The sequence below is a fragment of the Camelina sativa genome, chromosome 20, assembly GCF_000633955.1.
Source record: "Camelina sativa cultivar DH55 chromosome 20, Cs, whole genome shotgun sequence".
In the NCBI taxonomy this organism is placed as follows: Eukaryota; Viridiplantae; Streptophyta; class Magnoliopsida; order Brassicales; family Brassicaceae; genus Camelina; species Camelina sativa.
The window spans coordinates 16750413-16763086 of record NC_025704.1 but is presented as its reverse complement, the minus strand read 5'-3'; the positions used below and the strand labels follow the sequence as shown (position 1 = coordinate 16763086).

At 37.7% G+C, this 12674-nt stretch overlaps 1 protein-coding gene, 1 long non-coding RNA gene and 3 pseudogenes across 2 annotated transcripts; 1 reads left to right on the top strand and 4 right to left on the bottom strand.

Moving 5' to 3' along the window:
- LOC104772592 overlaps positions 1–2003 on the bottom strand; it is a 10408-nt pseudogene extending 8405 nt beyond the window's left edge.
- LOC104772591 (F-box protein At5g25290-like) lies at positions 3060–4235 on the bottom strand. Its single transcript, XM_010497189.2, has one exon. It carries the CDS (start codon positions 4233–4235, stop codon positions 3060–3062), a length of 1176 nt encoding a protein of 391 aa, XP_010495491.2.
- On the bottom strand, positions 5412–6617 carry LOC104772590 (annotated as a pseudogene).
- On the bottom strand, positions 7888–8973 carry LOC109131290. Its single transcript, XR_002036915.1, has 2 exons — positions 8872–8973; positions 7888–8618 (listed from the first exon to the last, which is right to left on the bottom strand). It is a non-coding gene; the product is annotated as an uncharacterized LOC109131290 (long non-coding RNA).
- LOC104772589 lies at positions 9947–12674 on the top strand (annotated as a pseudogene).

Here is a 12674-nt window from a genome sequence, read left to right as displayed (position 1 = left end):
ATCTGAGTCGCTCTCACTCCAAGTGATGTAGGACTTCTGCTTGTTTTCCCGTGAAGGACAATCAAACTTAGTATGACCGTAGCCCTTACATCCATAGCATTGCAAAGAGTTCTTTCGTTTGTTGTTTGGACATTCAGACTTGTAATGCCCAAAACCCTCACATTCAGCACACTGTCGTTCTTGCTTGTCACCCTTCCTGATCTCCTTATCAGTATTGGATTTCAAGACCGATGATGTTCCCTTCCGCTGACCTCTTTCCATCTTGCGAAAGTATTTCTTAACCAACAAGCCGACTTTTTCTTCATCTGCAACTTCCTGAGACTCTGCAATCTTCTGTTCCTCAATGGCTTTGAGAGCAAATGATTTCTCATTTATCTTTTCCTTCTTCTTCAGCTGTATCTCAAATGCCTGCATCATCCCAACCACTTGATTGTACTTGAGCTCATCAGAATTCAGTGAAGCATCAATAGCAGACCTGTGTGGATAAAACTTATCTGGCAGACTCCTGAGGAATTTCTTCACCAGCTTCTTGTCCTTGTAGCGTTTACCCAAAACTACAGCTTCTTGTGCAATACCACTCAGACGACTGCTGTAATCAGCAACTGACTCAGTTTCTGTCATGTGCAAGTTTTCAAAATCTGAAGCGAGATTGTCCAGCCTTGTATGTTTGACCCTACTTGTGCCTTCAAACGTGACTACCAGAATGTCCCATGCTTCTTTGGCAGCTTCACACCCTTGAACTTTATTGAAAATGTCCCTAGGCAGCGACTTGAAGATAACTGACAGAGCCTGTGAGTTATGTTTGGACTCCGCTTTTTCTTCGGCTGTCCATTTCTTCTTGTGCTTAGGCACCATGTCTCCCTTCTCATTTTTTTCCGTCGGATGTGACCAACCATCTTCCACCGCAAACCAAGCTTCCATGTCGATGCTTGAGATGGCCTGCTTGATTGACACTTTCCAAAAACCAAAGCACTCAGGATCGAGTTTCAATGGTGATTGAACCGCAACAAAATCCAGTGATTTCTCCATACCCTTGCCGCAAGATCTCACCTGTTGAAAAAGGATATCAGAACTTTTTATCAGGTGCTTGCTCTGATACCAATTGTAAAGGTATAGAGGACAACAAATCACTCAAACTGCTTGGAAACGCGCCAAGCAAACGCTTTTATTCAAACTTATAAAAACTCCCTTTTACAAGTTATGAATCTAAACCTACTCTCTTGTCTATCTATCACAACACCCTGTGTAGATCTAAGAGAGTAAAATGAACACACTCACCTTCAAAGTTTTTTCTGATTGTGTGAAGGTTTACAAAATCTCACAACTTTTATCCACGAGTGCTAACTCTTTTTGCAGCTAGCCCTCGTCTCTTTAAACCCTTCACACACGATCTCTAACCTAGATCTTTGTGAATCCCTAACAAAAAGGAAATATTCCTTATCCTAAGAAATATCCTCCCTTAACTCTCTCGATCAAATATACCCTCAATATCTTCGTGTATATCTTGATCTTCTTCTTCATTCCTTCTCACGCTTCTTATCACGACTTCCATAATCTTCTTCCACGTCAGCCAATCTGCCATGTCAGCATACCAGCACTCTGAGACACTTCGCAAGCTCCTGTCACCTTCAGAGCTCTGATGCACTTTCAGGAAGATCGATCTGTTTCTCGCTAAACAAATTTATGATATAGAGCTTGGATTTAGAATCAATAACAAGGAACCATTCACCTGAATTTGCCAAGAATCGGATCCCTGAAAAGTCACGTTTAGTTTTGTAAACCCTAGCTTCATCCGGGTTATACAGAGCACAAACATCGTTCTCTAGAAACAGAATCAGCCATGGAGATCTTCTTTTACAGAGCACCGTTTGTTTCGAACATGAATACCAATTCAAACACACAATCTTAGCGCGGTGTAAGTCCACAAAACTCAAACGTTCAAACACAGATGTCAAGATGTCCATAGGGAGCTCCGACCAGAAGCCAGAATTAGGAGTCTTCATGCTTTTATCATACAAAGTAAGCCAAAGTTAGGCTCGCTATGATTAGCCTAAACTTTAAACCTTTAAATCGCTATGCATGAGCCTAGAGGCCCTATACTCTAAACCCTCATATAGCTATGTATAAGCTTCTAACATGCATATAATTCCAATGGCACGAACCAAACCCAAATATCAAAAACACGAATCAGAGTGAAACGAGCAAAAACCGATCGAGAACCTTAAGATATCAATTGAAACCAAGGAACAAAACAAGCTGGGAGAAGAACAAACCTTGAAATTCTTAAAAATAACCTCAAAACACAGAAGATGCTGAATCCGCAATTACTGTAATGAAGTGATGATCAAAGAACTCAAAATTATCTATGCTTCTCGTCCTTAAGTAGAGAGAGAGATGTTTTTTTTTTTTTTGGTAGAAACTAGAAAGAGAGAGCAGCCAAAAAAAACAAAGAGGATAAAAAAGATGTTAAATTGTTAATAATGAATACAAAAAGTATATATTGGATGCTGAACTATTGGAGTTAATTATATCACCGGTTATGAATAGTAATTCAACCGGTTAATAGAATATAAATATACATAACCAGTGGTAGTAATTAAACCGGTTTAGAGAATATAAATATACATAACCGGTGGTATAATTAACTCATACGATCATGGGAAAGTCTATAGTCTATAGAAGAAAGTAATTGATTGTTTTTAGATTCAAATAAAAAAAAAAAAAAAAATCCGGCAGCTAATTGTTCAGTGTCTATGTTTATAATATTTTGACTAGATTAATACCCATGCTGTAGCAAGGGTTAAATTTTATTTAATATAATATTTTAAATATTTTTATATGTTAAAATAAATTTTGATACATTATAAATTTTTGATACATCATTTTTGATAAATTTTTGATACATTGTGGCATTTTTGATAAATTTTAAATTATGATATTACAAATAATAACTTTAAGTTGTGATATTTATTAAAATGGTAAAGGCTTGCAAATAAAATGTTAAGTACTTCCATTTTAATAATAGGAGGATTGCTAATGTTTCAGAAAGAAACAAATCATCAAGACGGAAGGAACCATCGAGCATCCTTGAGCTTTAAGTTGAAGAAACCCGGGAAACGTTTGAGGGTCTTTGTTGCGATGTTGAACACACATAAGTCAAGGCATGAACGTTTCTGGAAAGAGAAACAAGCATGGCGAGTGCGAGAGAAATAGATAGAGTTTGGTTGGATACCAAGGTCAGGATTAGCAGGCACGGTGATACCCAAATCCAGAAGCAGAGCCTCGTCACCTAAAGAATCTACCTCAACAAGCATGTTGTACAAACTATTACCCGGGAATAGATAACGGTTCTTCTTGTAAAGAAGAAACATCCAAGGCCTTGAAGACTCGGAAAAGATGCTCATGACAACCAAAATTTCTCCTGATGGTCTAACAGCAATGTTATAGCGACACTCATCATCATGATGATTTAATTCAATCGGAGGACCTGGTAAACAAAATGGTGATAAAATATTCTTGAAACCGTCTTGTCCAGACGAATCAAATGTGAGTTTTCGAATGTGATTACTAGTCGTTAAGACGTAAATACTGTCACCACGAGGTAGTAGTACCATATCAGACACATCTCGTAAGGCAAAGCGTGCTGGAATCTCATGGTAATGATCTTCCCCATTCTTGCAAAAGGCTAAATACTCAGTCATATACTTGCGGACTATATTCTTATGGAAGTACCATACAACAACGAACTCTTCCTTCTTATTGTCTACCCACAGAAGACCTCTCAGATTTCTCGCTTTCTGGATAACACAGCGATGGGTTCCTACCTCCTTGAATGTTTTATCTCCGACCCTCTTAAGATTATATTGACAACCTTTGATCGACTCTAGAGGTGGAAGATCGATCTTTTTCTGGCTAAGTACATCTATAATATAGAGATTGGATTTAGAATCCATAACCAAGAACCAGTTACCTGAGTTTGCCAAGAATTTAATATTTGGTAAGTCTCTCTTCGTTTTATAAACCCTAGCTTCCTCCGGGTGGTATAGACGACAATCACCACTCTCTAGAAACATAATAAGCAATGGAGATCCGCTTAATCGAGGCGAGGTTTGTTTCGAACACAAATACCAATTCGAACATACCATCTTAGCGCGGTGGAAATAGACAAAACTCAAACGTCCCAACACACATCTTAATATGTCCATAGGAAGATCCAACCAACGAACATCGGCCATAATTAGGGTTAAGGAGACAAGGGGTGTAGAAGAATGTGTTGCTGCTGAGATCGAGTTCTTGAGTAGAAATGCAGAACTAGGGTTTTTTCAAACAATATGCGATTTTGTAGAATGCGTAAAGCATTTGGGCCTCTCGTAAACAAGCCCAACGTACGGCATGAAAGAGTCAATATATAAAACTAAGACTTCTCTCTCTCTCTCAGTTTGTTTCTTACACTGCAAAAAAAGTTCTGAACCAATAAAACCTCTCCTGATGGTGTAACAGCAATGTGATTGCTAACACATGCTAAAATGTATTCCATTGTGTCCATATTTAATGAAAATGTATCACTGTTGGTCTGTTGGATACGTCCATGAAACCTTCTTGTCCAAAAAAATTCAAGTCTTCGAATGAACTGATACTTAGTTAATATATATATATATATATATAGACTGTCACCATCATGGAGTACTATATCAGATAAGCTCTGTAAGTTCAAGTCAAGATTGCTTCGTGCTGGAATGTGACGGTGATGATCTTCTCCGTTCTTGCAAAAGGCTACATATTTGGACAGAGGTAATATATAACAGAAGGAATCAAACGAGCAAGAGAAGGTGTCCCTGGTTACACCATTTCTGCTGTACGTTTTCAAATCAAACCAGACAAAAGTAAAAAAAATCAGCATAACATCAAAACAAGAATCTATCCCAAAAAAAATCACAGTAATTTCAGAACCCTGATTAAAGAAAATGCAATCCCTTCATTATAACCTCTGATTCAAAGTAATCATCAAATTGAATAGTTGCTATATGTATAAGCTTCTAACATGTATATTTCAGTACCTAGAATTGCACAAGCTGGCTGAACAACTAACCTCTCGATACATAAGATCTCACACTTGGTATCACCATGCATGTTCGCGGTGCATAGTTACTGATTCCGCATAAAAAAAGGGGCAATGACGACGTTTTTAGATAGATTAGACATTGAGTATAAGATTAAATTAAAGTAATGCGAGTTAAAAAAAAATTGCAAAAAAAGTTTTCAGTGTCTATGAAGAATTGATATTTTTGATGTTTTTAGTCACCATGTCCAGAATATGTTTTCAAAGCATATTTTATACATAGAAAATAAAATGAATTATAAACAGAAGAGAAAAATTGTGAAACTCTCCAAGAAAAGAAAGCAAATCAAGATCATGAGGGGAGAAACCAACGAGCATCCGTGAGCTTTAAGTTGGAGAGACCAGGGAAGCATCTGAGGTTCTTTGTTGCAAGGTTGAACACACATATGTCCAGGCATGAAGGTTTTTTGCCTCGCTTAAAAGTACGGTCATAACGGGTGAAATAGATGGAGTTTGGTTCGATGCCAAGAGTATGGTCAGCAGGCACGGTGATACCCAAATCAAGAAGCAGTGCCGCATCACCTAGAGAATCAACCTCAAAAAACGGGATCCGGTTTTCGATAATACTAGCGGGGTCTGTATTAGGATCCTTTTTGTATAGACGGAAGATCCTATGCATTGTTCTTCCACAAAAGATGTTCTCGACCAACAAAACCTCTCCTGATATTGTAACAACAATGTTAATGCTAACTGTTTTTTTATCACCACTCAGAGGACCTGGCGAATGAAATGGTACTAATCTATATTTCTCGTTCGAATATTCGGAATCTTCTTGTCCAAACAAATCCAGTTTTTGAATGACATGATAACTCATTGAAACGTAAAGACTATCACCACCACGCTCGAGTACCACCATATGGCAAAAGTCTGGTAACCACATGCCTGTTAAAACCTCACGGTAATGATCTTCTCCGTTCTTGCAAACGGCTATATAGTGAATCATACGCAAGTAACTCTTATTGAAGTACCATACTACGATGTACTCGTCTTTCTTCTCATCTAGCCACAAAAGACCTCTTAGCTCTTCCGCATTATAATGCATGACAGCTGATGAGGAATAATATCTTACATCCTTGAATTCACTATCTCCGACTCGTTCAAGACTATAGTAGTCACTCTTCATTGACTCTAGAGGTGGAAGATCAATCTATTTCTCGCTAAACAATTTTATGATATAGAGCTTGGATTTAGAATCTATAACCAAGAACCATTCACCTGAATTTGCCAAGAATCGGATCCCTGAAAAGTCACGTTTAGTTTTGTAAACCCTAGCTTCATCCGGGTTATACAGAGCACAAATATCGTTCTCTGGAAACAGAATCAGCCATGGAGATCTTCTTTTACAGAGTTCCGTTTGTTTCGAACATGAATACCAATTCAAACACACAATCTTAGCGCGGTGTAAGTCCACAAAACTCAAACGTTCAAACACAGATGTCAAGATGTCCATAGGGAGCTCCGACCAGAAGCCAGAATTAGGAGTTATGCTTTTATCATACAAAGTAAGCCAAAATTAGGCTCGCTATGATTAGCCTAAACTTTAAACCTTTAAATCGCTATGCATGAGCCTAGAGGCCCTATACTCTAAACCCTCATATAGCTATGTATAAGCTTCTAACATGCATATAATTCCAATGGCACGAACCAAACCCAAATATCAAAAACACGAATCAGAGTGAAACGAGCAAAAACCGATCGAGAACCTTAAGATATCAATTGAAACCAAGGAACAAAACAAGCTGGGAGAAGAACACAGATCTCAAGATGTCCACAAAACTCAAACGTTCAAACACAGATCTCAAGATGTCCATAGGGAGGTCCGACCAGAAGCCAAAATTAGGAGTCTTCATGCTTTTATCATACAAAATAAGCAAACGAGCAAGAGAATGTAAATAAGGGTTATTACTTCAGCTTTGCGTTGTCAACTCCAACCAGACAAGAATAAATCGTTCTAATTAACATGTAATAGGAAGGGGCTCGCTATGATTAGCATAAACCTTAAACCTTTAAATCGCTATGCATGAGCCTAGAGGCCCTATACTCTAAACCCTCATATAGCTATGTATAAGCTTCTAACATGCATATAATTCCAATGGCACGAACCAAACCCAAATATCAAAAACACGAATCAGAGTGAAACGAGCAAAAACCGATCGAGAACCCTAAGATATCAATCGAAACCAAGGAACAAAACAAGCTGGGAGAAGAACAAACCTTGGAATTCTAAAAAATAACCTCAAAACACAGAAGATACTGAATCCGCAATTACTGTAATGAAGTGATGATCAAAGAACTCAAAATTGTCTATGCTTCATGGGTTTTTTTTGGGTTGGTAGAAAGAGAGACAGATGCGTAATTACGGTGCGTTTTGTTTTGCCAAAAAAAAAAGGATAAAAAGATGCTATATTGTTAGGTATAATCTATACAAAGAGTATATTTATACTGGATACGTGATGATCTTCCGGTTAAGAGAATATAAACATACATAACCGGTGGTAGTAATTAAACCGATTTAGAGAATATAAATATACAGAACCGGTGGTATAATTAAATTAACTCATACGAATATGGGAAGTCTATATAGTCTATAGAAGAAAAGTAATTGATTGTTTTTAAAGTTCAAATAAAATAAAATAAAATAAACACATTTCCGGCAGCTAAAAGGTTCAGTGTCAATGTTTATAATATCTTGATTTCTAATGTTTCAATATTCACCTGTACGTTTTGAGAAGATCAAAAAGAAAAGACGACTAGACATTAAAAACATAAGGTGTAAAAAATCTCTTAAGAACACTACAAAGGAATGCAGAAAGAAACAAATCAAGACGGAAGAAACCATCGAGCATCCATGAGCTTTAAGTTGGAGGTATATCATGTTTTTAGTCCTTAATATGTTTTCAAAGCTTATTCGATACACATAGAATATAAAAAGAATTATAACAGAAGAGAAAATGTGTGAACTCTCCAAGAAAAGAAAAACAAATCAAGATCATGAGGGGAGAAACCATCGAGCATCTGTGAAGTTTAAGTTGTAGAGACCAGGGAAGCGTTTGAGGTTCTTTGTTGCAAGGTTGAACACACATATGTCCAGGCATGAAGGTTTTTTGCCTCGCTTAAAAGTACGGTCATGACGGGTGAAATAGATAGAGTTTGGTTCGATACCAAGGGTATGGTCAGCAGGCACGGTGATACCCAAATCAAGAAGCATTGCCTCATTACCTAGAGAATGTACCTCAACAAGCGGGTTCGGATCGTTGTTAATAGCATCAGGGTCTGGATTAGGATCCTTCTTGAAGAGACTGAACCTCCTACGCATTGTTGTTTCGTAAAAGTAGATCTCGACCAACAAAACCTCTCCTGATGTCGTAACAGCAATGTTATAGGTAATTGTTTTTTCATAAAAATCACGCCCAGGATTTGACGGAGGAAATGGCAAATTTTTGAAACCTTCTTGTCCATAGGAAGCTCCGACCAGTGGCTAGAATTAGGAGTCTTCATGCTTTTATCATACAAAATAAGCAAATGAGCAAGAGAATGTAAAATAGGGTTATTATCTGTTCCTCGAAAAATATGCATTGATCAAAAGTAAGCAAACGAGCAAGAGAATGTAATCGTTCTATATAAGCTTCATTAGCTCTGATTCAAAGTAATCTTCAAAACTTAGATAGGGAACCATTAAAATCAACAATCATATTTGAATCATGAGTCGTACAACTATGAAACAGCAAGATAGATCCCGAATCGGTCCTCACCGAGATGATATGAAGTAAGAAAACCACCTCGAGGCTACTGGATTCAAGGTGGATAGTAGTAGTTGAGTGACAGAGTAAAGAGAGATTTTAGAAAATACTTCTTTGATTGATTTTAGGATACGGCGCACACCATAACCCTAGTGGGTTGATGTCACTTGACTGTACCAAAACTAAACCGGGTTTACAACTTAACCGGGAATTATAAAATCAACCGACATTATTATTATTGTTCCTGGAGCAAACTATGGCTTGAGTTGTAGCAAATTATGTAACGCTATCGTTATATACGTAAGCTACAACGTGTAATTTCAGAACCAAGGGATTCATATATAATTCCTATGCTATTGTTTGAAACAAACAAACCCAATTATCATTACACGAATTAATGAAACCTCGTTGAACTTAGAATTGACTCAAAGAAGAGATTCCTAAAGTTTTACGAAAATTTAATGTTTACCCAAAAAAAAAAAAAAAAACCTAAATTAGCTAGAATATTACTAAAAAGTAGTCTTATTACAATAATAACACGTTATGAAAACCGAGTTACTAAAACAATACAGAAAAGTTTGATTATTACTTCTAAACCAAGGTTGTTTCTTTTATTACAGTAATGTCATTTACATTTAAAATTGTCTTTGATTGTTAAGAGAAAGGAACACAAAAATCTTGAAGGATAGATTTCTGATTTTTTTGGGATTCTCTAAAATTTGGGTTGGCAAAAAACACCAGATTGATTCCTTCTAATTTGATAAAATCATGGCAAAAGAAACAAAATTATCAGAGCTTGACAAATATTCCATGGGTTCACTGTTCACTTTCTCTCTCGAGAACAAAGTTTCGGATCTAGTTTTTATTTTGCCTGAATTATCGTCGGAGCAGCAACAACAAGAGTGAGCAATCTTTCACTCCCGTCAGCGCAGCGGTGGGTTTCTGACAAGCAACGCGGCAGTGACGCATCCATGGTGGCTGGGACATGTGTTGCAGAGCGGCGGTTCTCTGGAGTCGACTCGGAGGCGGACCCGTATACCAATTACCACGATTAACTGAGATTGCTTGCTTTATAAACTCGGAATATATGGCGGTTTCTAACGCCTTTGCTGTTACCCCAAAGCTGGAGTATTTGTTATCGAATCAACTTAACCCATCATCATCATCTTCTTCTTCTTCTCCGGCGCCGTTTGGTGTAATTGGGATTTGTGATCTTCCCATGAACAATAATAGGAACAGGCGAGGTCTGATCTAGAGAGCCCGTTGCGAGATTTCCACTTCTAGAAGAAAAGAAGCAGTTTGACTCAGTTTGACTCACTCGGTTGTGGAAGATGTAGTAACAACATAGTCAAAGGAGAGAAGCACTACGAGCTGCGAGAGCTCCTCCTCCTCCTCCTCCTCCTCCGGCACCACCGTCGCTTCATCTTCTCCGCCACCACCGTCGCAGATTCTTGGTTGGCCTATTAGAAAAGCTTCGTTTCGAAAGAATTTTAAGGAGAATGTTAGATTAGATCATAAGACATCGACCATTCACGATGATTCTGGTTTTAAAGGGAAAGACATGACTGTTACAGGTTAGTGTGGAACAAAATAAAAATTGAAACTTTTTTCCTTTTCAGAATTTTAGTTGAGAATGTTCTTAAGATCTTGATTTTGAAATTAGATGTGGATATTATGAAGGAGAGATTTGCAAAGTTGTTGCTTGGTGAAGATATGTCAGGTTCTAGTAAAGGCGTGTGTACGGCTTTAGCCATCTCCAACGCTATCACTAATCTCTGTGGTAAGTTAAAAAAAAAAAGACTATCTTGTCTTTGTTTGTTTGAACTCAAGATATTTCAAAGTGTTGAAATAAATGTTTCTTGTTTTAGCTACGATATTTGGGCAACTATGGAGGTTAGAGCCGCTACCGAGGGAAAAGAAGGAGATGTGGAGAAGAGAAATGGAGTGGATACTTAGTGTTAATGATCACATCGTTGAGTTAACACCTTCAACACAAACTTACCAAGACGGCAAAAAGTTTGAGGTAAAGTATTTGATTTTTGTAAACTATTGCAATTGCATTTACTGGAATTTTAAATGATTCAGTATGTGGATCTTCTTCTTCAGGTCATGACTTGTCGACCAAGATTTGATATTTTCATCAACCTCCCTGCTCTTCGTAAACTGGACAATATGCTTCTCGTGAGTTTCACTCAACCTTTCTTATACAGATGATCTTCTCAAGTGAAACCTTTTCTTGATTTCAGATATAAATTTATGTTTGCAATAGGATATATTGGCGAGTTTCAAGAAAACTGAGTTCTGGTACGTTGATCAAGGGATTGTAGCTTCTGAAAACGATGGCTCAGCTTCTTTCCGCAGAAAGATTCAGCGTCAAGAGGAGAAATGGTGGTTGTCTGTCCCTCGTTTAGCTCCTAATGGTCTTACTGAAGAAGCAAGAACATAATTGAATCACAAGAGGGAATGTGCAACGCAGATACTTAAAGCTGCAATGGCAATTAACAGCCTTGTTTTAACCGAAATGGATGTTCCCGAATCATAATTGAAATCCTTCCAAAGGTTCTATATCTTTCATTCAGAGCATCCTTTTTAAACAATCTTTTGAAGAAATTTAGTATTCTGACATTAAACTTTTGGCACAGAACGGTAGGTCCTGTCTTGGGGATGTTATTTACAAGTACATAACATCTGAGAAGTTTTCTGCTCAGTGTCTACTTGACTGCCTTGATCTGTCCTTTGAGCATATTTCTCTTGATATTGCAAACCGTGTGGAAGCTTCGATATATGTTTGGCGCAGAAGAGTAGAAACAAAACTTGGAGTCAACAACAACAATAATACTGCAGGCTCTACTACTCCAAGGTTATCATGGGATATGGTCAAAGAACGTATGGCTACTGGTGACAAAAGGGGGTTGCTTGTGGAGAGATCTGAAACTCTCTTACGTTGCTTGAAACAGGGGTTTCCATCTCTAACTCAGACTTCTCTAGACATTAGCAAGATTCAATGGAACAAGGTCCAAAAACCAATCATTTTCTCTGTCTACATTATAGAGTGGCTTTGCTTGTTCTTACTTATATAAACTGTCGTTTGAAATATTTCAGGATATTAGGAAATCAATCCTCGAAAGCTACTCGAGGACAGTTGAAAGCTTAGCATCAAACATCGTAGCACGAATCGATGATTTACTCTACGTGGATGACTTAACAAAACAATCAGAGGATAACAATATGTTGCCAAATCCAACGGTCAGCAGCATTATAGCTCACAAGAAAGTGGTACCAATCCCTTATCTAATATCCGCATTAGGAACTCCATACAGAACAAGCTTCTCAACAATACCAGGCTTCTCACCTTCATTGATTAGCACCAAGAAAGGAGAGAGGAGGACACCTTACTCCAGCAAGGACACTAACAAAGTCAGTGAGAAAGGTCTTCTTCCTTCTCGAGGATTTGGAATAAGAAGAGTCTTGAACAATTATCTTGGCATGGAATCAAAACTGAAAATATGCGTGAGTCCTTCAGATAGTTCAGATACAAGTGTGATGAACCAGATCAGCAAAGGTGAAGAAGAGAAGAAAAGAAACTCAACATTAGTACATCAAAAAGGTCCTCCAAAGTACACCGTCTCTTAAGACCTTTTAGCAACTCAATAGAGACGAGTGTATAATAGACGCAGACATGGATTTGTTTTGTTTGATATTATTATTACTTGTAGTGTGTTTGTCTTATTTCCAATGGTAAAGTGTGTCTACTTTTGCAAACCAAACCAGATTAAAGAATGGAAGTAGCCGTAACAGACTCTCACCAACTCTGA